The following is a 24,396-nucleotide window of genomic DNA, read 5'->3' as shown; positions in this document are numbered from 1 at the left end:
GTCTCGCTCTGTGGACAGAGCTCAGCCCCAGGACTCTGCCAAGGGCCCTGGCAGCCTCAGCAGGGGACGGGCGGTGGCTCTGCCTAGCTGCAGACTCCAGATCCAAGGTTGAAACCAGTTAAACCAGGGGGGTTTGGCCGGGACTGCCTGTCAGTATTTCTTCCAGGACTTGGAGGTAACCGCTGACTCGAGTCCTTGCAGGATGAGTTAACTGTTATGAGGTTCTCTGGGCAGAGGCGCGGGCCGCCGGCCAGCCAAGTGGCAGATGGACTCTGTTGTCCTTTGAAGTCCTCTCAGCCATCCCACTGGGCTCCAGCTAGGGCTCGAGGACATGGTTCGAAGCACCCACGTGGAAGCCTCTCCCGTTCTCTGGGAAGGGCCTTCCGTTTAGCCTGCTGCCTGTTCTCCTATAGCCACAGCCCATTTGGTCTTACTCCAGCTGGTCAGCAGCCATGCCGACTTCAGCTGAATTTTCTTCAAGGATGGCGTGCCATTCTCTCAGCCTTCTTTTCTGAGGGGACTTCGAGGCACAGCGAGTGTCTTTTTTTATTTGTTTTCATGAAAATGTGCTCCTAGCAAATTTGCATAATTCAAACCTCACTAAGTTTTTTGACTGTTTTGGTGCTTTTCAAGAAAGTAAAATATATTCGTTGTAAAAATAAAAATTGGAAATACAGAAAACATGGAAATGTTTTTCCCACCACTAGAGATAACAGCTTTTACATTTTTGTAGATTTCCTTCTGATTTTTTCTTTTTTTAAAACAACTTTTTTTTTTAAGATTTTATTTATTTATTTATATGAGAGAGAGTTTGAACAGGGGGAGGGACAGAGGGAGAAGGAGAGGTAGAAACAGACTCCCCACTGAGCCCTAGTCCAGGGCTCCATCCCAGGATTTGAGACCATGCCCTTAGCTGAAGGCAGCCACTTAACCAAATGAGCCCCCTAGACTTTCCTCTAGAAAGTATATATCTATTAAATATCATATAATACGTACTAAAAAACTATGGTTTATAAGCTCCCTTTTTATTTATTATTTAATGAACATTTTCTTACCTGACTCAAGATTATAATTTTTAATAATGTTTAGTATTTTATCTTACTATTATATTGTATTTTGAATAGACTGTATTTGGCTTTGGATTTCTAGTTTTTAGTCTTTTAAATAACTTAAACTGATATCCATGATCATGGACATCTTTGATAATTCCTAAGACAGATATCTGACTTCGTCAATCTTTTTAAGTCTTTTGATAGCTTTATTTCCAAATTGTTAAGATAGCCATATAAGATCACCATTACTATGCTAATTTTTATAGGTAAGAAAACTGAAGCTCAGATTGTTACCCTCATGTCAGCAACATTTAAGAATTTAATTTTCTGGGGGGGCCCAGTGATTCAGTCTGTTAAGTGTCTGCCTTCAGCTCAGGTCATGATTCCAGGGTCCTGGGACTGAACCCCAGAATCAGTCTCTCTGCTCAGCAGGGGTTTGCTTCTTCCTCCCTGTGCCCCTCCTCCCTGCTTGTGTTTTCTTTCTCTCTCTCTCAAATAAATAAATAAAATCTAAAAAAAAAAAAAATTATTTTCCCCTACACTCATAAGTGCTAGTAATCACTTTAACTATTAACCTACTTTAATGAAAGATATCACATCTTATTTTACATTTGCTTGTCACTTTTAAACATTTTTTATGTATTTGTCTGCCTCATGACTTCTTGTTTATATCCTTTGCTTATTCATTTATGTGTTCTTTTTATTTAGTCATATAAACATTTTACATATTAAGAATCTCCATCTTTATATTCTATATATAATTTAGATTTTTTAGTGTGATTACCTTTTAATTTTGATCATAATTTTACTTTTGCACAAAGTTCCACATTTATGAGTTTACATATCTTTATGGCTTCTGCCATTGGTGTCAAGCTTGGAATCTCTAAGATTATATGTTTTTCTTTTAGCTTTTTTAAAATTTTTAATATTTAATCAAAATGGATGTTTCTGTGTATAGTATGAAGTAGGGATCCTAAATATGATTTTTTCCCAAATGATCCGTACTTAATAATACATTTTCCCCCATTCTTCTGAAGTCATTTTTATCATATACTGAAGTCTCATGTATATAATTTATTTTAGGATATTTTGGACTGTTTTATTAACATATATATATGTATATATACATATATATATATACACACACACACACACACTTGTAGCAGACCCAAAATGGTCTTAATTATTATAGCTTTTTAACATTTCTAATAGTATAATACCATTGTATCTAATAGTATATCTAATAGTATAATACCACTGATCACTTTTAATCCAGGGGCAGAGTACTTTTCATTATTTTTTCAAAACTTCTCATATGTGGTTTAGAAAGTTTTTAAACTTTCATTACATGGGAACTTTGCACTTTGTAAGTTTATTCCTGGATGAAGTATGTATGTGTGTATACTTTTTCTTTTTTTTTTTTAAGATATTATTTATTTATTTGACAGAGCGAAATCACAAGTAGGCAGAGAGGCAGGTAGAGAGAGAGGAAGGGAAGCAGGCTCCCTGCTGAGCAGAGAGCCCGATGCAGGGCTTGATCCCAGGACCCTGACTGAGATCATGACCTGAGCCGAAGGCAGTGGCTTAACCCACTGAGCCACCCAGGCACCCTGTGTATACTTTTTCTAACTGGTAATAGCTACTGGATATGAAAACAGTCTTACCTTTTGAGTGGTTAGTTTATAACAGGCTAAAGCCAGTATTAGAGATACATGTGTAGCCTTTAATGCTTTTATTATTGAACAAAAAATACTAGAAATTAATGAACCAACTTTTTAATTCACAAAATCGAAGGATAAAACAAACCAAAGGAAAGCTGAAGTAAGATATTTATGTAAGAGCAGAAATAAGTTCATTACAAAGTAGGAAAATGATCTTAATTAATACATTTAAGGAATAGTTTTGGAAATAGGCAAACCCAACCTGGTCAGGCAAAGAAAAACATAAAATTTAGAAGTGAGACTCTAACCACTGATCTAGAGTTGAAAAAAAAATGAGATTTATCATGTTCAACTTTGAGAATACATTTGAAAATCTTGAAAGAAAAAGATTTTTTTCTAAGAAAATAGGAGCTGCCAAAATTGAAAAACACAAAAAGACTAAAGAAGAAATTGGGAATGTGAAAAATTTAGTAGAAGAAACTAGAAAGGTTGAAGAAATCTCTCCTGAAAACACGGTAGATCCAGACAGTTTTGTGAGTAAATTTATAAAACCCTCCAAGAAACACATCATTCCAAGCTCAGTATTTGTAGCTCGAAGGTTATTTATAGTGTAAATGGAATATTTCTTTCATGTTCTCTCTCACCTTAATGTGTTCAGTTCTGTTAAATTCTTAGAAAACTGGGATTGGGTTTGGAAGGTACCCCTTGACAACATCCCATCCAGATGATTCTCTAGTCTCCTTATGGACACTTCTGTGGATGGGGATCTGCCATGTTACACTTGGTCCCTTTCCAGATTATTCAGGCACTGTGATCCTTCCTTGTATGAGCCTAAATCTGCCTCCCTAGATGTTGGAACCATACATTCCTGTTCTGACTTCTGAAGCTACACAACACAGAGTCTTCTATACAAGAACTCTCCTTGTGCTAAAGACAGATACACCGTTTTCCTGGTGTGTTTTACGTCAGGCTAAGCAGACCTACTTCTATCCACTAATCTTTATGTTCAGTTCTGTTCTGTAAGATGTCAGCTGGGCAGTGATCACCTCACAGATCTGTGAGCCCCTTCCTCAGTGTCCTGTTCACGTGTGGCACGTGTACCTGGAAGCATTCTGTCAGTGGTGGTGAGGCTGAACAGGATGACCTTCTCCTCATCTGGACACTGTACTCTGATAATATGGCTTGGGAGTGAATGTTTCTGTAGGAGATTCTTGCCCAGCTCTTTTTACATGTGAGCTGCCTGCACCTCAGACTTTGTCCCATTGAGAATTTAGAACCTTCACATGACTTGTCCTCTTTCTGTGTCTTTTTAGTTGGGCTTTTGTTCCTTCAGAATGTTGATTCTGTGAGCTAATGCCTTATGCCCCGCGGCACTGATGCCAACTCCATCAAGTCTCTTGAGCAGATACCTGTTGCTCATCTACTGTGTACCATGCAGGGTGCCAAGCTGGTGATTCACTGGTGAGCCAACCCATTATAGTTCTTTCCATAGGCAAATGCTGGCTGGTGCTGAGACAGACAAGAGCAACCACGCATAGAATGAATTCCAAACTGTGAGGAGACTGTGAAAGAAGAAGACAGAGTGCCAGGAGAGGGTAACTCCATGACCTTGTTTGGGAAGCTGAGGAAGGTGTCTCTCTGAAATGACTGTTGGGCCAGCCGTCCACTCCATAGTGGATTTAGTGGCCATGCTGGGCATGGAGGTGTGATGTCTAGTTCCCCCTCTCGAATAACTCCAAGTCTCAAAGGGAGTTGTGCCAAATGTGCCTGGAATGGCCAGAAGTGTAGCCCGTGCTAGCGGTGTAGGTGCTGTCATCCCAGATTGTTGTGAGCCGTTCTGACTGAAAATAGTCTCATTTTTTCCAGTAGAGTCATCCAAATATTCTTGGAGTTCCAGTATTTTGATGTTGAAACTTTCAGAACACCAACTCCTTCTTGCACCTGGAGGCTGCCCATAAGTCTCCTGTCAGATAACGTGTCCTGGTTTTATGGAAAATATTGTCCCTGCGCTTGCTGTAGGGCCGAAGGAAGTCTGAAGGGTGAGGTAATGGTGATGAGTTGCCCCAGATTTTCTGAGGCAGGCCTGATTTTAAACAGTCTGTATTGTGATCGGTTAAGTGTCTGCTGGTTTTAAAAATGTAGTCACTTTGGATAATAGTTTAAGTACAGGATATTGGGAGGCAGGGGAGATCAGAGTGGGTCGGGTAGTTGGAGAGGATTTCTCCAGAGGGAGTGAGCAGTCCTGGGGGAGTGGCAGAAAAGGGGAAAGGATGGAGCGTCTTGGATTTGCATCTCTCTTGGTTCTCCTAGCCATGCTCATTCCTAGGACATCTATCCTGTTCACCTAACTGTGTCTGGTGAGCATTTTTGAAAGGACAAAACTAGGACGATTAGGCAGTTGTATGACAAATAGAAATAGACAAATACAGGTCTGTCTATTTGTCTGTAGACAAATAGAGATAAAACTACAATCATCTCCTTTGACAAGAGGGAGATGACTGAGAATTGGTAGTATTGGCATTTAGCTCTGACTTTGGGATATTTTCTGGGCTCCTGCTTAGACCTGGAGCTCTGTCCCCAGTATCCAATCTGCAGCTATGTTTAGAGAACTAGGCCCTCTGGTGGCCAGGGGTCAGGAGCAGCAGTGCCTGAGCCCTGAGCCCTGAGTGCTATCAGGGGTCTTCCCCTAAGGACAGGCCTTGGTGAGTCATGCCGGGGCAGGGTTCCCTTTGTTCCATGGGTCTTCGCCTCAGATGACCTGAGAATTCTCTCTGCCATGGCCTGTGTTTGTGGCTTGCACCCCAGTGGCAAACCCTGCCAGGGGCAGCAAAATCAGTTCGAAAGGAGCTGAGGGCCAAAGAATATGGGTTTTTTCCACCTCTCCTGGTCCAGCAAGAGGAAGGAAAAAATACCAACCTTGGAAATGGGACCCTGGCCCTGGACCCAGCTGTGAGGCTCTTGAAACAGAAGCAGCTTTGGAATAAACACTGCTCTTGCGCTTGCATCCTGCCGCTTGCCGGGGGCCAGGAGCGCTTGGGCCCCAGGCATGCCCGTTCCCTCTGGGCTGCAGCCTGACTTGGCTTCCCTCCTCCGCCTCTGGGGCAAGAACCCCCAACTCGTTCAGGCTGTGGTGGGCACCAGGGTCGGCGGAGGGGCCAGGCGTGTTACAGGAATTGCCAGGGTCGGAGGCCTCCCTGAGAAGGTGAGTGGTAGCAGCAGAAAGAGCTAAGCTTTTCTAGGCTAAAGTGGACTTTCTAGGAGGATGACAAGTTTATGGATCCTTCCCAGACCCAACTGAAGATGACCTTTTTAAGCAAACAATGGAAAGTATGAACCAGACCATTGCTCAGGAGCCCCCAGGACCGCTCCCAAGAGCCTGCTTCCCCCAAAAGGATCCCACGGGCACATCCTCCCCTAGAAATTGCTTCTCTTGCCACTTCCCACCACTCTCCATGGGACCGACACCACCCATTCTTCCCTCTTCGCCTCAGGCCTGGAGGTGCCTAGAGCTGACGTGCTTCATTCGGTCAAGGCAAAACACTGAGGTGGGGGCAAGTGCTGCTTGGGGTCAAGGCTCCTTGACCCAGATTAGTAACAAGAACTTTTATCCAATGGCGGCCCTTTCATTCCTTCCAGCTCTCTATGACAAGAAAAGGAGAGCAGATGCCCAGGCTTTCTGTGGATGGCCTGTTCACCATCCTCCTTCAATTAGGGACATTCCAGGGGTTGGGGGGGCGGTGGAGGCCTATTTGAGCTGTAGAGCTCCCAGCACAGGAAACCCTTGAGCTTCTCTTATTATAGTTTGGAAGATGGACTGGCTTTGAAACCCCCTGCATCAGCCAGGGGATGGTCAGGCCAAAGCAGGTTCCCCTGAGCTTGTTCACAGGTGCTGGGGAGTTGGAGGTACGCTAGCCTTCCAGTGGGAGACTGTAGCTGCCATTTGTGGGGCGGGTCTGGGGATGAACATGCTCGGCACCAGCTCAGCTGGGCCCCAGTTCCCAGTGGGTCCCTGAGGATCACATAGTTGAAAGGGACATTGGCTGGGGGGTGGGAGGGGGTGGGGAGGAAATTTTGAGTTTTGTTTTTACTAAATAATTGGGCAGATTTTCCCTCCATTTTTTCCAGATGCTTCTTCAGAAAAGAAACTTCAATGGCTTGCACTAAGAAGTCTAAATGTGCTTTAAATGTGTATTTTAAACCAGGACTCAAACCCCTTTGGTATTCCCCTGCCCCCCACAAGCCACCAGCAAACACCCAGAGAAGCACCACATGCATGGGCTTGCTCACAAGAGGACCTCATTTGAAGGTCTTGGCAATTGTTTCTCCTCTCTTTCCTGTGTCCCTTTGAGCCCTGCCCTAAAATCCCCGAACAATGGCTTAGGCAAGAACATCACTGCAGAATAGATCAAGTAGAAGTGGCTAAGGAGGGGTGCCCTGGTTACACTGGCACTGTCTGTGGGGAGAGATTTAGAGAATAGAGGGGGCCCCAGGGCTCCGGCAGCCTGCACTTGCACCGCCCTGCCTGGCATCCTCCTGGGCTTGGGAGTCACCTCTCCTAGCCCATCCCAGCATGGGGTCCCTGCAGGGCTACCAAAAGGTAGGAGCCATCTTCTTTCTAAGCCTGAATGGCTGCTTCTCAGGAACCCAGCCCTCTCAGTCCCTGGGCTTAGCTCCTTTGGGTTAAAGTGCTGTCCTGGGAGGTGGCCCAGGAGTCCCACTCAGCTGGCAGCAACACAGCCACAGAGCTCCTCCCTCCCTGCCACCTTCCCACAGTCCTCCACGCAAGCCTTACTTGTGGTGCTGATCGTATGCTCTGGCAGAGTGCGTACCCCTGTCATCCAGGCGGCCGGGAGCCACTCCTGGGTGGAGAGCCTGCTACGTTCATCTTACTTTCTGGCCCAGAGAGAAAGCTGATGTGGCAGGAGCGCTGTGCACAGACATAGGCAGGGATCAGGTCTCCCATGGCCTTGTGAGCCATGGTCATTGGATTGTATTCTGAGTGCAATGAAAAGCCACTGGAAATTTTTTAAATAGAGAAGTGACTTTGGTCTGAATTATATTTTTTCGAACTTTTATTTCTTGATTTTAATACTTAACATAAAGCCATCATGTGATAAGCAATGTAGTGTTTGGTAAAGGGAAAAACTTACAGGTATTTGAAACAGAACAGAATTCAGAGATTAATCAGGAAAAAAAATGCATTGATTTCTTTTTAATGTGTAAAATATGCATAGTATAAATTTGACCATGATTCAGTGTCCAGTTCAAGGGCTTCAAGTACCTTCACACCACTGTGCAACCACAACCACCACCCGTTTTCCCAAACTTTTTTCACCTTGTGAAACTGAAACTCTTTACCATTGATAGTGATTTCACACTTCCCCCGACCAAAAGATGACCATTCTATTTTCTGTCTCCATGACTTTGACTACCGCGGGTACCTCCTAAAAAGTGTAATCAAACTGTATTTGTTCTTTTGTGCCTGACTTCCTCCATCCAGCATCATGTCTTCAGCTCATTCACTGTGTCATGGGTCGGGATTTCCTTCCTTTTAAGGCTGACTCCTATTCCATTCGACGTACGTACTGCACTTCGTTTTCTGCGTTCATCTGCATGGACACTTGACTTGCTTCCCGCCTTTCTCCTGTTCTGAATAGTGCTGCTGTGAACGTGGGTGTCCAAATACCTGTTCCAGGCCTTGTTTTCAGTTCTTTGGGTTTAGAGCTAAACATGGAATTGCTGGATTATAGGCGAGTTCTATTTTTCATTTTTTGAGAACCCTCCATACTGTTTTCTACAATAGCTGAACCAGTTTGCATTCGTGCCAACAGCGGACGGGGATTCCAGTTTCTCTTTGCCAAGAATTGTTATTTTCTGTTGTTGTTTTTTTTTCTTTCTAAATAATGATCATCCTTAAAATGTCTTTTTATAAAAAGAAGATGAAAATTATGAAATTATGACAACAGAAATAGCAGTAGATGAGAGATGTCAGGTGAGGGCCAGTGGAAAGTTAAATAGATGACTGGCGGGCTTGGGTTTCAGCATCTTATGTGGTGCTAGATCTGTGGTTTGAGGAGTGGACAGCAAGAAAAAAAGAAGTCAGCTTGTGCCAGAGAGTTCCTTAATGGCAGACCAAGAGGAGGCATCAAGTACTTTCAAAGGCCTGGGTTGCAGAGTGGAGCTGAAAGCTGGAGGGTTGATTAAAAGTCTAATAAGGAGCCATTAGGCCCCGGGCCCCCCTGCTTTGCCCCATGTGCCAGACCGCTGCTTCTCCCCAACACCCTGTAAGACTGTACGTTTCTATGAAGAAACTGAACCTGACCAACTCTCAACTCCTGGACACAATGTACAATGAAGGCAAAGGTGAGCAGTTGTAATTGAGAGGGAGAAGGCTAAGGGCAAGTCAGCATAAGAGCCTCATGGCCTCCCCTCACTCTGAACCCTAAATGCTCATTGACAGATGTAATTACTGTGTCGCCATCACCACCACGAAAAGCAGCAAGAGTCTTCTTTTTGGAAATGGATCATCTCAAGAGAAAACATCCACCAATACTTGTCGCTGAGGGTTTTTACCCAGTCCCTTTGCTGGGAGGTCCCACAAGTTGACAAGGCCCTGCCTGCGTGCATCGAGCTTTTTTAGTTCTTCACATATGAAGAATCAGTGAAGGGTCATCACATGCTCATGGGAAGCCTCTGTTGTGAGAGAGACTAGAAGAATCAGAAAAGGAACAAAGTAGAAATAGAGACCACAGAAAACTTTGAAGAAATTTGATCTTGCCTTAGAGATAAGATGTTACTTCCATTAAACAAGAAGAGGATATTATTCAAAACAGCTTTGAAAAGCCAAAAAAGAGGTTTATGAAGTTAATGAGAGCCAAAATAATAGCTTCGGTAAACTGGAAGATAAAATGAGAGAAGCTCCTGGAGAGAACAAAAATAAGGGAGAGAAGAGTAAGTGAGAAAACAAATGCAGAAGCTCATGTAGTTGGGCTAATAGCCAATTCACAGGAGTTCTTTATAAAGAACATTAAAAAAAAAAAAAAGTGGAGAGAAAATTGTCAAAACACACAAATTCCAAGAAATGAAAGACGTGTTACCAATAATGAGAAGACCTATAACCAAAGAGCCAATAAGATAAGGGAACAAAGAAGGCACTTACATGAAGGCAAATCATCGTGACATTTTAGATTGTCAGAGAAAAAAGGAAGAGTCTGGAAGTTTAAAACTCACACACACACACACACACACACACACACACACACGCACACTCAGCACGTGAGAGGTGAGGGAGGCATCTGACATTAGATCTCTCAGTAGCAACATGGATCCCAGCAGCGTTGCCTTCAAATGCTATGAAACAATGCCTTTGAAATGCCAAAGGAAAACAGGATTTCTTTAGAATTCCATTCCTAGATGAACTGTATGTTGAGTATAAAGTTAGAATATTGACACTCAGAAATGCCAGGTTTAAAAATTATAATCTTCTATGCATTCATTCTTGAGAAACCACTAGAAAAGGCTGTGTTTATCCAAAATGGTGATAGACACTAGGAAATGCCCCAGATGGTGAAGGACCACTGTGCATCAAGCTGTGAAAGTATCCAGTGTAGACTGCAGGAGGAGGACAGAGTATCCCAGGAAGGATATCTCCAAAGGAGGAAAAAATAAAAGCCAGTGGTGAATTAGTTATGGGATGTGTTTGACCATGGCTGAGAAGAAGTTTATAGTTCTCTTAAGACTGAGGTTCTTAAAGAACGAAGAAAAACCAAAGTATGGTAGTTATTAACTCCAGAAAAAAAGGAAAAGTTCAAGAAATTGAATTGTAACATATTTTGCAGTGAGCAAAGTTAAAGTGAAAAAACACTATACGTTGAGATAAAAATTGTGATGTAATGATAATGGCTTGGGAAAGAGCTTATGGAGGGAGAGGGATTGGAGAGCCAAAAGCTCAGGTTCCACACAGAGAAGTTAGGAAATGATGTCTAAAATTAAAAAGAATAAAGTAGTCATTGTGTAAGGGCTATTGTTTAGAAACACGGAAGAAAAGAAACACTTTGAGAAATGGCGGCAAGAGTTGAAGATGACATTCTCAAGGAAGTAGAATTTGGGGTGAGAGGGGTAGAGCAGAGGCTTTTTTTGTTGTTGTTATGACTTATGGTACCAGTGGACATTTTGACCATGTGCATGTATTGTCTTGGTGAGAATAAAAACAGTTTTTAAAAAGCATGTTAGATTGTGTTTCTCGGCCTGGCAGGCAGTCAGATGCTGACATTGCACAAGAACAGCTGTTGACTCTGCATCTGGCATGATCCTCTCTGCAGATCAGGATGCTTTGGGACAGCTGGAGCCTGGAGACAACATCGTGCCATAAAGTAGCACACTCATATGGTCGCTCTCTGTCTCTTGCGCTAGGCGTTATCTTACAGCATCCCAGAGACACTCTCCTGGCTCTGTTGATGCAGGCAGCAGGAAAGATCCCCACATTCCAAACCCCACGTGCTGCACCCCACCCCCTCGCAGCCAGCCAGGTGGGAGAATCCAGGCAGAATGCGTGCTTTGTGTGGTAGTGTGTATGGGGAGCAGATGTTGGGTCACAGGATCAGCCTGGAGAGACCAAAACTAAGAAATCAAGCCAAAGGGGCCAAGTCAAGAGATGTTGGGGGTTCAAGACCCTTGGCTCATTGTTGACCACCTCTGCTCTTAAACAGAACCACCTCCCTTTCTCAGAGAGTCCTTATCATAGAGGACCTTTCCAGTATGATCTGTGGCCAGTTTCAGAGTCTCACAGGATCCAGGGTCTGCTGTTTAAGGGGTAAGGAGGCACTGCCAAGTAGCGTGTGTGTTCTTTGGGGAGCCGTCCTCTGCTGCTCCCGTTCTGCCTGTGAAGTATGTCTGTCTGTCTCTCTCCAGGTCCAACTATGACCGGCGAGAGACTCCAGATGTGTTACCCCAGATTTATTTCCTTTCTGATACTCACCATGCCCTTGAAATTCCAGGGCCGCATTAGTCAGTGAGGCAGAAAGCCGGGGATCGTCTCGGCCTCAAAGGTGCACGTGGTATTACAGGAGGGGATGAATGGGGCAGTCAAAACCACACGCTGCGTGTTCGTTTCAAAATGTGCTGTGTGATGTTACATGATTCAGGGGCACCTGGGTGGCTCAGTCATTAGGCGTCTGCCTTCGGCTCGGGTCATGATCCCAGGGTCCTGGGATCGAGCCCTGAGGCATCATGCTCCCTGCTCAGTGGGAAGTCTTCTTCTCGCTCTCCCACTCCCCCCGCTTGTGTTCCCTCTCTTGTTGTGTCTCTCTCTGTCAAATGAAAAATAAAATCTTATAAAAAAAACAAACAGTGATCTCTTTTCAAGAAGGGTTCACCTCTCCAGTAAACATAATGAGCCAATTTGGCTAAAGCAAAGGTGTTCTCAGTTAGTGTCAGGTTTTTATCCAGTGGAGAGTGTAATACCTTGAGGTTGTCTTTAAGGATGTAAATCGTATAGGACGAGGACCGCCAAGGCCAGAAGTTTAAAGGACTAATATTTCTTAGGGCATTTTGGCACTGTTAATAAAGCTGGGAGCTGAGTGGTTTCTGGGGTACCTTATTATGAAGAATTACTTTGAGGAGGCGAGAGAAGCTCTGACCTTTAGTTGTTATTAATGGCTGTCATACCTGCGCTTATTTTATTGGGTCATAAACTTCCCGTGCAAGTGGTGACTGGTAGCATCCCTTCCTTGAGCTGTGTAAACTGAGGGCCAAAGAAGTTAAATCACTCGCCCACAGTCAGGCAGCTGGTAACTGGGGCAGACACTATCCATACACAGGTATGTCCGATTCCAGAGGCCAGATTCATCAAGACTCTGGTCTGCAAGTGACAGAAACCACCTCCAGCTGGGGTAAGCAAAAGTGTTGTGCTATCTTGTACAAAGGATCCTGGGTCCAGCACGGTTCTGGCAGGCAAAGTCTCCATCTCTTTTCTTCACTGTGTCTGTGACGTCTGATTCATCAGATGGCCTCCTCCTCTTGGGAGGGGGCAAGAAGATGGGGGGCAGGGAAGGAAGAGGACGGCTCTAGACAGCTTCAGGCTTTCATCTGCCCAGCTTGGCATCTCTGTGAAAAGAGCCAGCTTTGTTCTCCCTTTATTCTAACTGAAAACTGCAGGGAAGAGCTCTGATCGGCTAGCTCGGACCACATGTCCATTTTTGGGCCCATGCACGTCATCCAGGAAGCAGCTGACTGGCATTTCCACCTGACTCACATGTGGTGGGTAGAGGGGGATGGGTATGCAGCAGGAGACCTTGAGCGAGTCAAAACCAAACCAGAGAACTCACTTGGTAAGCCTCTATGATGCCACAGGCCTCCTATTAATATTTGAATATACCTGAGAGCATGTCTCAACTCAGCAGCAGAAAGGGTGAGTGAGCTCCCAGGCCAGCCTCACCACTGGAGAGGCCATGTCCTTCAAAGCCATCATGAGAGCTAGTTAAGCCAGAACCCCAGGGCTTTGTGTAGAGAGGCTTCTGGTAAGGCTCGAATAATCCCCAGCCACCCCAGAGGAACTCTGAGTGCAAATAGGAGGACGCTTGTGTTATATGGAAACTATGAATTTGGAGGAACTAGGAAATCATCAGTGTGACAGGTGTCTGATGACACTTAGGATTCTGTTTCTTTGTTGGATGGCTTCCGAGGTTTTTAGGTGCTTGTATCATTAGAAGGGAATCAAATCAAAAAGGTGCATGCATTGATAAGCTTGATCGCAATAAAAGGAAACAGAATTTGCGGGGGAAAGATACAGGAGCGCCTGGTGTGATCCAAGACTGCCACGACATCACCTACCTTGTGCTCTCAATGGAAGAAACATGGCGCTCTCAGACTTGCAGATACAGGGGTGCGGAGGTGCCTGTGTCTTGGTCCACAGAAAAGAAAGCTTGCTGTAGAAAGTGATCACAGAGGGAGACTTTCAGCATCAGCCCCTGAGGACATGTGGGCGTTACTGAGCCAGTTTGAGGAATGGCTTTTGACATTCTGATTTCATTTCTCATGGCAGCTCTTTTGTCCTCCGTTTCACTACTTGGGCTAGGGGCAGGCGGCATCCAGCAGCCTCAGCCTCTCGCTAATTGCTGTTTTGGGCCAGGCTGATCTCTTCCTGATGGATTCTGTGTGTTCAGTTAAGGCCTTTGACTTTTAGCAACAGGATAATTCAAAGTGCCTGCCTGTCTATAGGGCCACGTGCCAGTTGCTGACACAGACTCAGGCCCCTAAGTGTGGTCATGCCATGCCCGCGGCTCGCCCTTCAGTCTTCACCCTCATAATATACCCATGACGTCAGTTTTATAGACATTTTTTGTGGTCTGATTTGTTTGGGGTTTTCATTCTCCTTTCTGGGCATCATATCCATTTATTATCGGAGTGAGCTTGGACTTACAGTTGGGGCAGAGACTTCTTCTTCAACTACTTCCATGGCACCACTGGTCTATTTCCTATTCTTTTTTCAGTTTTCAAATCATCAGCCCCGATCTAGTCATCATTGATCATAAGGGAATTTATTTATTATATAGGAAGCTGCCTCAAAATGGGGTAAGAAGTTCAGAGTCCTGTGCTGTAGGCAGTCAGAGAATCATAAGCAGGTAGACAGTCGTGTGGCAGCATCGACGTTTCCAGCTCCAGGGAGACATCCTCCCTGGAGGATGGACATTTCTGTAATGTCCATCTGCTATGCTCAGCCTTTCCCGCCATCAATTCAGTGACTTAACAAGATGCAAACAGATATCCCTTGGCAACACTTCAAGTCTGCTCTTTTCCGCTCTGAGGTTTTTTTCGCTCATGGCTCACAGCTTCTCTGTGAGAAGCTCTCCAGTGTCCTCCCGGGATGCCTGTTTTCACCCTCACCCTAGTGCCGGTTTCTCTTCTCCTGGTCTCCCTCCATCTCCAAGGGGGGCAGAGCCTCAGGACCATCTTGTGCCCCACCTGGCTGATTCATTGGCACTGCGGAACGCATACTGGGACAGGCCTGTCCAAGGACTTGTAGGAGATCATCAAAAACAGCAACATTGGGGCGCCTGGGTGGCTCTGGGTTAAGCCTCTGCCTTCGGCTTAGGTCATGGTCTCAGGGTCCTGGTATCGAGCCCTGCATCGGGCTCTCTGCTCAGCAGGTAACCTGCTTCCCCCTCTGCCAGCGCTGTGGAGACAGGGAATCTGTCACTGCTCTGGGCTCAGCCTGTGGTAGCCCGTCCCGGGCACCTTGGAGTAGACTGAAAGCCCTTCACACACGTCAGAGAAAAACCAAGAGACTTAGTGCCTTTAAGAATGTCTCACTTTCAGTCAGTAAGTAAATCTCAAAACCGCACCAGCTTCTGAAGAAAATGTCTCTCAAATATGACAGGCAGGTGTCATTGCAGCTGAGTCGGCTGCCCACTTTCTCCTCATTATTCAACACATGCACAATGAGCCTCCGTTCCCTTTAAAGGCCTTTTGAGGACGTAAAGGTTTTTGAGGACATTTTATGGAGCCGGAGCACAGTTTTACTATTTTAAATTATTATAGGGGTTATGGTTACTGGATCTTTATTTTTATGACAAGTTATTGGTTATGCTCTTGATTTATTCGATCCCAGGCTTTTATTCAAGAACACAACCTCCAATTAAATGTGGTTACTGTGGCAAAAATACGATTCTCCTTAGAATGACCCTCTGTGGGGCTGTTTCCAAAAACTCATTATGGTGAGAAGTCAGGGCTGCCTGTTCATGTCCATGAGCATGTCTCCTTGTGGTCACTTGGTTTTCCTGTATGGAGGATTAGAGGGTACGAAGGCTGTGGGCTGGACCTAGAGGAGACTGGAGGGAAAAAGGGGAAGCTAAGTGGGTCACCATTCAGAGGCATGTTACCTCAGTATACTACCCAAGGCCCCCTTAGCTATCGGGAAGCTGTTTTCTCTTCAGTGAAAGAAGGAACTACAACCTGAAGGGGCTAGGAAGCCAAGCCACTCCTAGGACTCCGGCCCAGCCCTCAAGCTTCCCTCCCTTATCACACTTAACATCCCAGGAGTGTCTTGGGCACACGTATGGCACTAATCGTCTCATCTTAGACTATTCAGTTTGCCATAACAGAAATACCATGGACTGGGGGCTTAAACAACAGAAATTTATTTCTCATAGTTCTAGTGGCTAGGAGTCCAAGTTCAAGGCACCACTAGATTCAGTATCTGGTGAAGGCTTGCTTTCGGGTTCATAGACAGCTGTCTCGTGCTGTATCCTCACATGGTGGAAGAGGTGAGGGAGCTCTTTAGTATAGCTCTTGTAAGACCACTAATCCCATTCATGCAGGCCCCAATTTCACAACCTAATCACCTCCCAAAGGCCCTATCCTAATACCTCCCAATACCATCACATGGGGAGTTAAGTTGCAACTTAGGAATTTTGGAAGGACCCAAGTATTTAGTCTATAGCACTGCCCTATCGTTACTCTGGGGGAACGACCCAAGCCTTGAGTATGGCATGGCCATATCTTCTATGAACCCTTTGGCCTTTTCTCAAAGTGGGGAACAGATATTGCTTTAACCTAGAAGAGATTTAGTGTCACTTAGGGAATGACAATTATCACTCCTTTAGGTTCTCCAGTATTTGCGGCACCAAAAACATGAATTTACAATGAGGAGTAGACAATCAAGTCACTTTGGAGACCAAAACTGTGGTCCCAGATCTCCACTTAATCTTCCATTTACTGGCTAATCATTGACTTCGTTAGTCCTCTTTCCCCAGCTCTCTGGGTTCAATACTATGATTGACTTTGAGTGCTGTCTCTGACACTGTTGGAGCCCCACCTAGAACCCCTTCACCAGGCCAGTAAACCCATTCCCAGCAACTGTGTTGGCTGAGGATTTGCAGATGGGGTTCCCCGAACCCCTATTTCAGGTCCTGCATCAGGATACCCCAACCCAAGATACTTCCCTCATAGGGTTGTAAGAATCAAATAAGATTCTATATGTGAAAGTCCTCTAAAAACTGAATATCAGTGGGATTTTCCAAGTACCCTTGGACTAGACCGTAAAAATGCTCGCTGTGATTTCTTGGCTGAAGGCCTATGATGAAGGCAGATAACGCTCCCAGGAAATGCAGGGCTGTTGTCTTTGAAGCCATGGGTGTGAGCCCAGGCTTCTTTCTCTTCCCCACCCAGGAGCCCAGGATAGTGGGCAGATAGTAAAAATGGGTTTCTGTGAAGCTTATTGTCTTTAGGTAATACTGCGTAGTGGTTGAACAAGTTTTTCTCCTATTGGGAAGAGAAAAACTGGAGTTGCAAATCATTTCAGACCTGGGAACCCAAGCAAAGTCACAGAAATCCTTGCCTGTGCTTCAGCTACAAGGTGGCACAAAAATCCCAGTAGAAACTGCAACTTTCTAAGAGGCACCAGTTTCAGGATCTTTACAAATCTTAAATTTATTTTAATAGGGCATCTCAGAGGTAAATTGGTGGGAGCAAGGGGGGTGGTGTAGAAAGCAAGAGGAAAATTCAAAGGAAGGAGGGAGCCCAGTTTCTGAGGACAGAAACACTTGCCATGTCCCCAGTTAATCATTTATGCCCCCAGGCCTGCGGGCCACCAGAGTCCACCCTGCTGCAGGGGGCCAGAGTACTTGCTAATGGAATGCTAACCATGCCTTTGGTGCAGTTAATGATTTCTCTCCTCCCATTACAATGCTCTACACTCCCTTTCTCTGAAGCTCACAGGAGGCTGTGTAATCATCTTCTGGAGGTTAGCCTGGTTGTGCCTAATGTGGTGGAGGAGAAGATCACAGTGATTTGCAAACTCAGGATAGCATCAGACTTCCGAGGGCTTCCTTTTGTAGGAAAGTATATCTTTCCTTAGTTGTTTTCTAAAAACATGCTTTAATGAAGTAGTTGTTGTCTGATGTTCCTCTCTATATGAACCTTTGCCAAGATAGCATCACAGGATGACATGATTTTATATGGGTACACAATGTTTGTCACCATCAAAGATGCACAGTGTTTATTTGTAGAGTGCTTCTATTTCCATTGTATGGAATGGAAGCCCTTGGGGACCTCAACAAATTAATGAATATGCTGTGCATTCATTATACATGCTAATATAAAAAAAATGTGATGCCTCGGTGGCTCAGCTGGTTGGGTATCTGACTCAGTTTTGGCTCAGGTCATGATCTCATGGGTTGTGGGGTGGAGCCCCATCTCCAGCTCCACACTCAGGGTGGAATCTGCTTGAGACTCTCCCTCTGCCCCTTCCCCACCTCTTTCTCTCTCTCCCTCTCCCTCTCTCTCTCAAATAAATAAATCTTAAAAAAAAAAAAAAGGAAACACGTATCTTCATTTACATTTTTTTTTAATTTCACAAAGGCCAGGTGTGTTATTTGCAGAAATACCAGAAGATAATTGTTCAGTAAAGAAAAAGAATAGAGACCCAGAGACAACCACCAATAACCCTTTGTTTCATATTGTAACAGATGTCAGAGCTTATCTGTCCAAGTGAAGGGGGACACCTCACCACCACCCACCTCAGAAAGGGTATGAGTGTGTTGGTGACAAACACTGTTGACTGCTTCCGGGGGACAGACTTCAGAATCTCAGCATTCCCTCACAGATACTCAATCTCTGTCATGAATATGGCTTAGATTTTAATAGGAAAGGGATTTTTGTTTGTTTGTTTCCAGAATTTATAAATAAGATGGACAATATTGATTTGAAGTTTTGAATTTTGTTTTTTGGTTTTTATTTGTTTGTTTGTTCTTTTTTTAAATTGAAGCCAGACTACTAATTAGTGAGGATGGGGAGGCAGGCCTTGTGAGATTTATAAAGTTGTGCTGACGGGTGACTATGGAATAACCAAAGAGGGGATTGTTCACTTTGGGGACTTTCCCTGTGTTTCCTGTCTTCCTTCCCAAGGAAAACATCTGTACCTTGGCTACTGAGAAATGGGTTTGAGGATGAGCTGGAAGCAGGATGCCTGGGAAGGGAAGCGAGCACAGTCCAGCAATGACCCCTGAAATTGTTAGCACAGTTGTTTCTGCACTGGCGTGCTCAGGGAGCTCACTGTGTTTGGATGCCAAGTTTGGATGCTCTCCCCTGTGCTAATATAGCATCATCTTTGCTGACCTTACTGGGGTGGGAGGGGGGTCATTGAAGTCTTTCTTTGTGAATTCTGTTTGGGGTCATCCAGCAAATTTTGGTTTTGTTCCATCCATATTCACCGTCTCTTATCTTATAGTGAGACACAGGTAAAAGCTATCGCTACCACCAATTTATAATGCAAACAGCTTTTTTCTCAGGAGACTTCTGTGATGTCTGCTGTGCATTGTCCAGTGCTAAAATCTCTTCATTCTGGGTCCCAGGTTGCACGTTGATGGGCCAGTCTGAACCCCACTCCTCTAAAGATCTGCCCATTCTCATGGGCCTGTTGAGTTTCAGGGCTTAAAGGAAACTTCTTTGTCTGAAACTCCAGGTGATGTCTTTTCTTGGAATTTATCTCTCTTAATTTTTCCTCATTGGGGAAATATCTTCTCTCCAAACAAGTCACTGTAAGGCTCACCTGTGTCAGGTACTTACAAGAGTGCTTAATACTTAGCACTCAACAAATGTTAGCTGCTGACTAGTATTGGAGACAGAGTGGTCTAAAGCCGCATTGCTCCCAAAAAACATCATGCAAATGCACGGTGTTTTTGTAACTTTTCTAGTACCCCATTGAAAAGGTAAAAAAACAGGTGAAATTAATTTTAACAACATATTCCACTTAACCCAACATGTCAAAAATACGATCTTTCAACAGGTAGTCCATATTTTCAAATTATCAAGAGAATTTTACATTCCTTTTTTCATCAAGTCTTCAAAACCCAGTGTGTCATTTATACTTACCGTACAGCTCAGTTAGGACCAGCCACATTTGGAGGGCTCCACGGCCACTTGTGGCTAGCGTGGCTTCCCTCCTGGGCAACTCAAAGGTGAGTTCCGGAGACCAGAAACATCGGCATCGCCCGAGACCTTGTCTGAACTGAAGAATCTCAGGCCCCACGCCAGACCTAGAGAAGCAGAATCTGCATTTTAATAAGTGATTTATTGTCATGTCTGAATGGGAAGCACTGGTCTGGAATGCTCACGCTCAGTCCTCATCCTCGGGGATTCTGATTTAATTGGTCCAAGGTAGGCTCTGAGTGGTGGCATTTTTTTAAGCTTCCTCTGGGAATTCCAATATACAACCAGGCTTGAATCACTTGTGTAGAGGGCTCTGGAGCCAGGATGCCTGGCTCTGCCACTCTCTACCTTGGGGACCTCGGCAATCTACCACAAGACGCTCTGTGCCTCCATTTCTTTATGTCGTGGAAGTCCTATCTGCTTCAAAGAATGTTATGAGTTAATGAGTTAAGACGTGTAAAACACTCAGAACCACACCTGGCACATAGGAACCACTCCTGAAGTGTAAGCTCTTCTTACCCTTTCTTCTTCTTGAAGGTCCGGGGTTACCCAGAGCCCCACGTGACGTGGAACCGAAATGGGCAACCAATCACCAGTGGGGGCCGCTTCCTGCTGGACTGCAGTATCCGGGGAGCTTTCAGCCTTGTGATTCGTGCTGTCCGGGAGGAGGACAAAGGAAAGTATACCTGTGAAGCCACCAATGATAGTGGTGCCCGCCAGGTGACTGTGGAGTTGACGGTGGAAGGTGAGTTTTAGGAAGCGAGAGCCGTGGTAGGAGATGAGCTATCCACTTGTCCAAGGCCTGCAGCTCCTGCTTCTGCCCTCTCTTGGGCAGAAGAGAAACACACAAGAGAAAGCACGCCCATCCTTGAACTCAGGACCATTTAATCTAATGGGAAAAACATTCCGGGGAATGAGGGAGACACCCTAGAAGTCATGTCAAACTCACGTCACCTCACTTTGCCGTTCCAGCCTTCCCATGGCTTCCCCTCACACTGAGGCTGAGACCAGACTGCCCCACCTGGCTCTCTAGACCCATCCACCACTCCCGGCCAGGCCCCCTGCCCTTCCTTGAGCTAGCCTCAGAGCCTTCCCCTGCCATTCCCTGTCAAAGCAAGAGCTCCGTCCACAGCCCTCACCTCCTTCCGGTCTCTGCTCACATGTCCCCTCCTTAGCCAACCCTTTCTGGCCTCCTCAACCCTAGGGTTCTCCATCCTCTCACTCTCCCTCAATAGTTTCTTCTAGCTCTCTTCCTGCTTCTCATTTCTTTATTCTCTCCTCCACCCTCATCTCTAACTAGAAACTAGGAGGCGAGGCTCTTGATATTGTTTATGTTGTATCTCTAGCATCTAGAAAACTTACTGGCACAGAATAGATCCTAAGATATTTGGAGAATGAACGAACAGTGTTTCTTATCCTCCTTATAAAGTAATACTTGCCTATTTATACAAATGTTGTAAAACTCAGAAAAATATATAGGAGATAAATATACCAATGTGTTAACACTAATTATTTTGTCCCCCCCACCATGTACTGAAGAGATTCTATCAACTTTATTAACTTTAAAACTTCCAGGAAAAATTCTTGACCACCAGTAAAGCTGTTTCTTTTGCCGCTAGTGTAACCCCCACATACTGAAGACCAGCCCTCCACTGGAGGGACCATTTCCAGTTCAGGCCACTGGCTGCTGCTTAAAGGCCTGATGTCCAAAAGGACATGAGGGTTTGTCAGACCCTCAGAGGTATGACAAGGTTCCCTCGACCCTTCTAGGCCTTTCTAAGGGCTAATAAGCCAGAAGTCCTGTCTCACTTTCTTCCCTTTCAGGGGACAGTGTTCCCAGCCTGGTTTTGAGGGACACTGTATGTGAGGATTAAGGTAGCCAGGAAAGTTTCCAGAAAGGGTAAGGCACACCTGGGCCAATGTTTTCCCTGCTTCTCTACATCATGGAAAGACAGACAGGCTGTTTCACGGAACAGAATGTACATAGTTTGGATGCTTTCCCCAAATTCTTTAACCGAGTGACTCATTCCTTTCAATGACCTTCAACTGCCTGTGGGCTGGAGCATTCCAGATGGAAAGTGGCCCCTGAGCAGAGTCTCTGAATGGTCTTCACCTAGGACCGTTCCAGTACTCTACTTTCCTCTGTACTTTTCAATATCCAAACTTTGAGTTGAGGCTCACAAAGAAAAATTACTTTCCCCCCTGTATTAGTCAACTCAAGCTGTCATAACAAAATACTGTACATTACATGTCTTCAGTAACAGAAACTTATGTTCTCATAGTTCTAGAGGCTGGAAGTCTGAAGTCAAGGTGCAGCTGGGGTCTGGTTTCTGGTGCGAGATCCCTTCCTGGCTTGCAGATGGCCCCTGTGTCCTCAAAATGATACAGAGAGAATACTCCAGATCTCTTCCTCTTTTTACAAGGGCCACAGCTCTGCTAGAGTAGGGACCCACCTTTATGACCTCATTGAACTTTTATCACCTTCTCCCAGGCCCTATCTCCAAATACAGTCACACTGAGGGTTAGGAATTTGGGTGCTGACACAAAAATTCAGTCTATAATACTTCTTTTCTGGCTTTCTGTTTATTGCTGGGGGAATGGGGAATTATGAGTCAGGGGTCCAAGGGACTGGTCCCAACTTTTGCCAATCATATGTGTAACTTTAAACCTCTGGACCTCTGTTTCTGCAAGTCAAGGGTTTAAATTCAGTGGTGACTGTAGACTGTGCTAGCCTTTGTTTTCTGTGATCCGTTTTAAAGGAATGGAAAGGAGCTATATAAACCCCCAAGTAATATGAAATCTTTCTTTCAGTTGCCATTATTGAGGAAGTTAGGGCTGACGACCTACTAAAATTTTTCCTGCTTAGCTGAGGCGTGGGCAACAGGGAGGAAAGAAGGCAGGAGAGCTCTCAAGAAGGCTCCCAACCCTGTGCCCTCTCCTTTGGTTTTCATGTGGGGAGACTCAGGCCCAGACCACTGAAGATGTTGCATGTCTTCTAATCCTAGGACACAGAGAATGGCCTAAAGACTGCAGCATCTTTAAATGTGAGTGGGCTTGTATGCATTCTGCTTCCATACCAAAGTCCAGTTTCAGCTGGTGTATGGCTTAAGACCACCCCATAGACCACAGGTCTGGAAGGAAGCCTGAATTCTTACAAAGGGGCTCTAGCAGCCACCTGCCTGCTCACCAACTCTGTGCTATGCTCCTTGTTCAGAAAGAGCAGAGGCCCTAGAATGAAGAGTATCATTCATATGTGAAGACTTCCGATTCCTTGTGGTTTAGACTGGAAGGCACTATTGTTAAGTGGTCTTGGATTTTAGCTCCACTGATTTCTAACTCTGGGGAACTTTCACCTTTTGGAGCCTTATTTCCTTTTCTGTAAGTGGGAACCACAGCTGCCCCATAGGTTGTGTAAGGATCGGTGCAGCACTGGCAGATAGTAGGTACCTGGTAAATGAGGCCTTATAATATTTGAACCTGCTCTTAATATCCTGAGAACTATGTCCAGAGGGAAATCTTTGCATGGAGAATAGAGGAATATATTCCTTCGTCTGATTTCCTGTCTGGTATCTGGGGCCAGGAAACATATAACATCCTTCATGAGCATGAGTGCCTCAATGACAGGACTGTTCATCGCCTTAGATGCTGTCGTGCAACCCTACAGTGAGCCCTGGAAGGGCTCTCTGTGGCCAGTCCCGACACTCACCCGCCTCCAGGGGGCTGCTTGCAGAGATTGGGTACAGACCGAAAAAGAGACATGGCATCTGCCCTCTGGGAGCTTTCCTCTCTAATAGAGGGGCCACAGGCCTGTTCTCCAGCAGAGCACTGTCCATAGAAACACAATGTGAGCCACATACATAATCTTAAATTTTCTAGTAGCCACATTCAAAAAAACAGGTGAAGTCAGTTTTCATAAAATATCTTACTTAACCCAGGGGCACCTGGATGGCTCAGTGGGTTAAGCCTCTGCCTTCAGCTCAGGTCATGATCTCAGGGTCCTGGGATCGAGCCCCGAGTCGGGCTCTCTGCTCAGGAGGGAGCCTGCTTCTCCCCCTCTCTCTCTGCCTCTCTGCCTACTTGTGATCTCTCTCTGTCAAATAAATAAATAAAATCTTAAAAGAATTAGACTAATCTCTTTAAAAAAATCTTACTTAACTCAGTATATCCAAGATAGAATCAACATAAAACTATTAAGGTAATATTTTACATTTTTTAGGCTTTGGGAAATATTTTGCACTTACAGCAACATCTCGATTCAGACTAGTCCCATCTTAAGAGCTCAGTGACCACATATGGCTAATGCCTATCGTGTTGGACAGCATAGCTCTAGAAGGTCCCACTGGAATAGGGATTAACAAGACTTACACAGAGAAAAAAGAAAATCCACGTATATGAAGAAGGTGGTGAGTGGTCCTGGGCAGTCACTTCCACAGAGTGAGCCTAGAACAGTGAGGGACAGGGCTGAAGCGACAGGTGTGCCCCAGACTTGATGGTCTGAGTCTCAGAAGGCCCTTTGTGTTCCAGGGACCAGGGAGCCACTTAAGTCATTTTAAGTAATAGAGGGCTAATTTTAAGACTTGGGCTCAGGAGCCCAGGGTAAGCCAAACTTGCAGGCCCAGAAGAGGTCCAGGCCTCAGGATGGCTCATACTCACCTTACAGGATTGCTGAGTGCAAATGCAGGGACCCACAGATCCCCTGGGAATCTTGTGGAAAATGCAGATTCTGATTCCACGGGTCTGGAGTAGGGCCTGAGGGT

The 24,396-nt window shown here is 45.1% G+C and overlaps 1 protein-coding gene across 3 annotated transcripts in view; it reads left to right on the top strand.

Annotated features, from left to right (window-relative positions):
• MYLK (myosin light chain kinase) overlaps positions 1-24,396 on the top strand; it is a 179,420-nt gene that overhangs the window by 26,695 nt on the left and 128,329 nt on the right. For all 3 annotated transcript variants that reach the window (XM_032335320.1, XM_032335309.1, XM_032335301.1), the window contains one exon: positions 20,177-20,384. In XM_032335320.1, coding sequence (XP_032191211.1) covers positions 20,177-20,384 — 208 coding nt within the window. The remainder of the gene's footprint in view (positions 1-20,176; positions 20,385-24,396) is intronic.

The sequence above is a fragment of the Mustela erminea genome, chromosome 1 (genome assembly GCF_009829155.1).
Source record: "Mustela erminea isolate mMusErm1 chromosome 1, mMusErm1.Pri, whole genome shotgun sequence".
Classification (NCBI taxonomy): Eukaryota; Metazoa; Chordata; class Mammalia; order Carnivora; family Mustelidae; genus Mustela; species Mustela erminea.
This window is presented reverse-complemented; position numbering and strand designations above follow the sequence as displayed.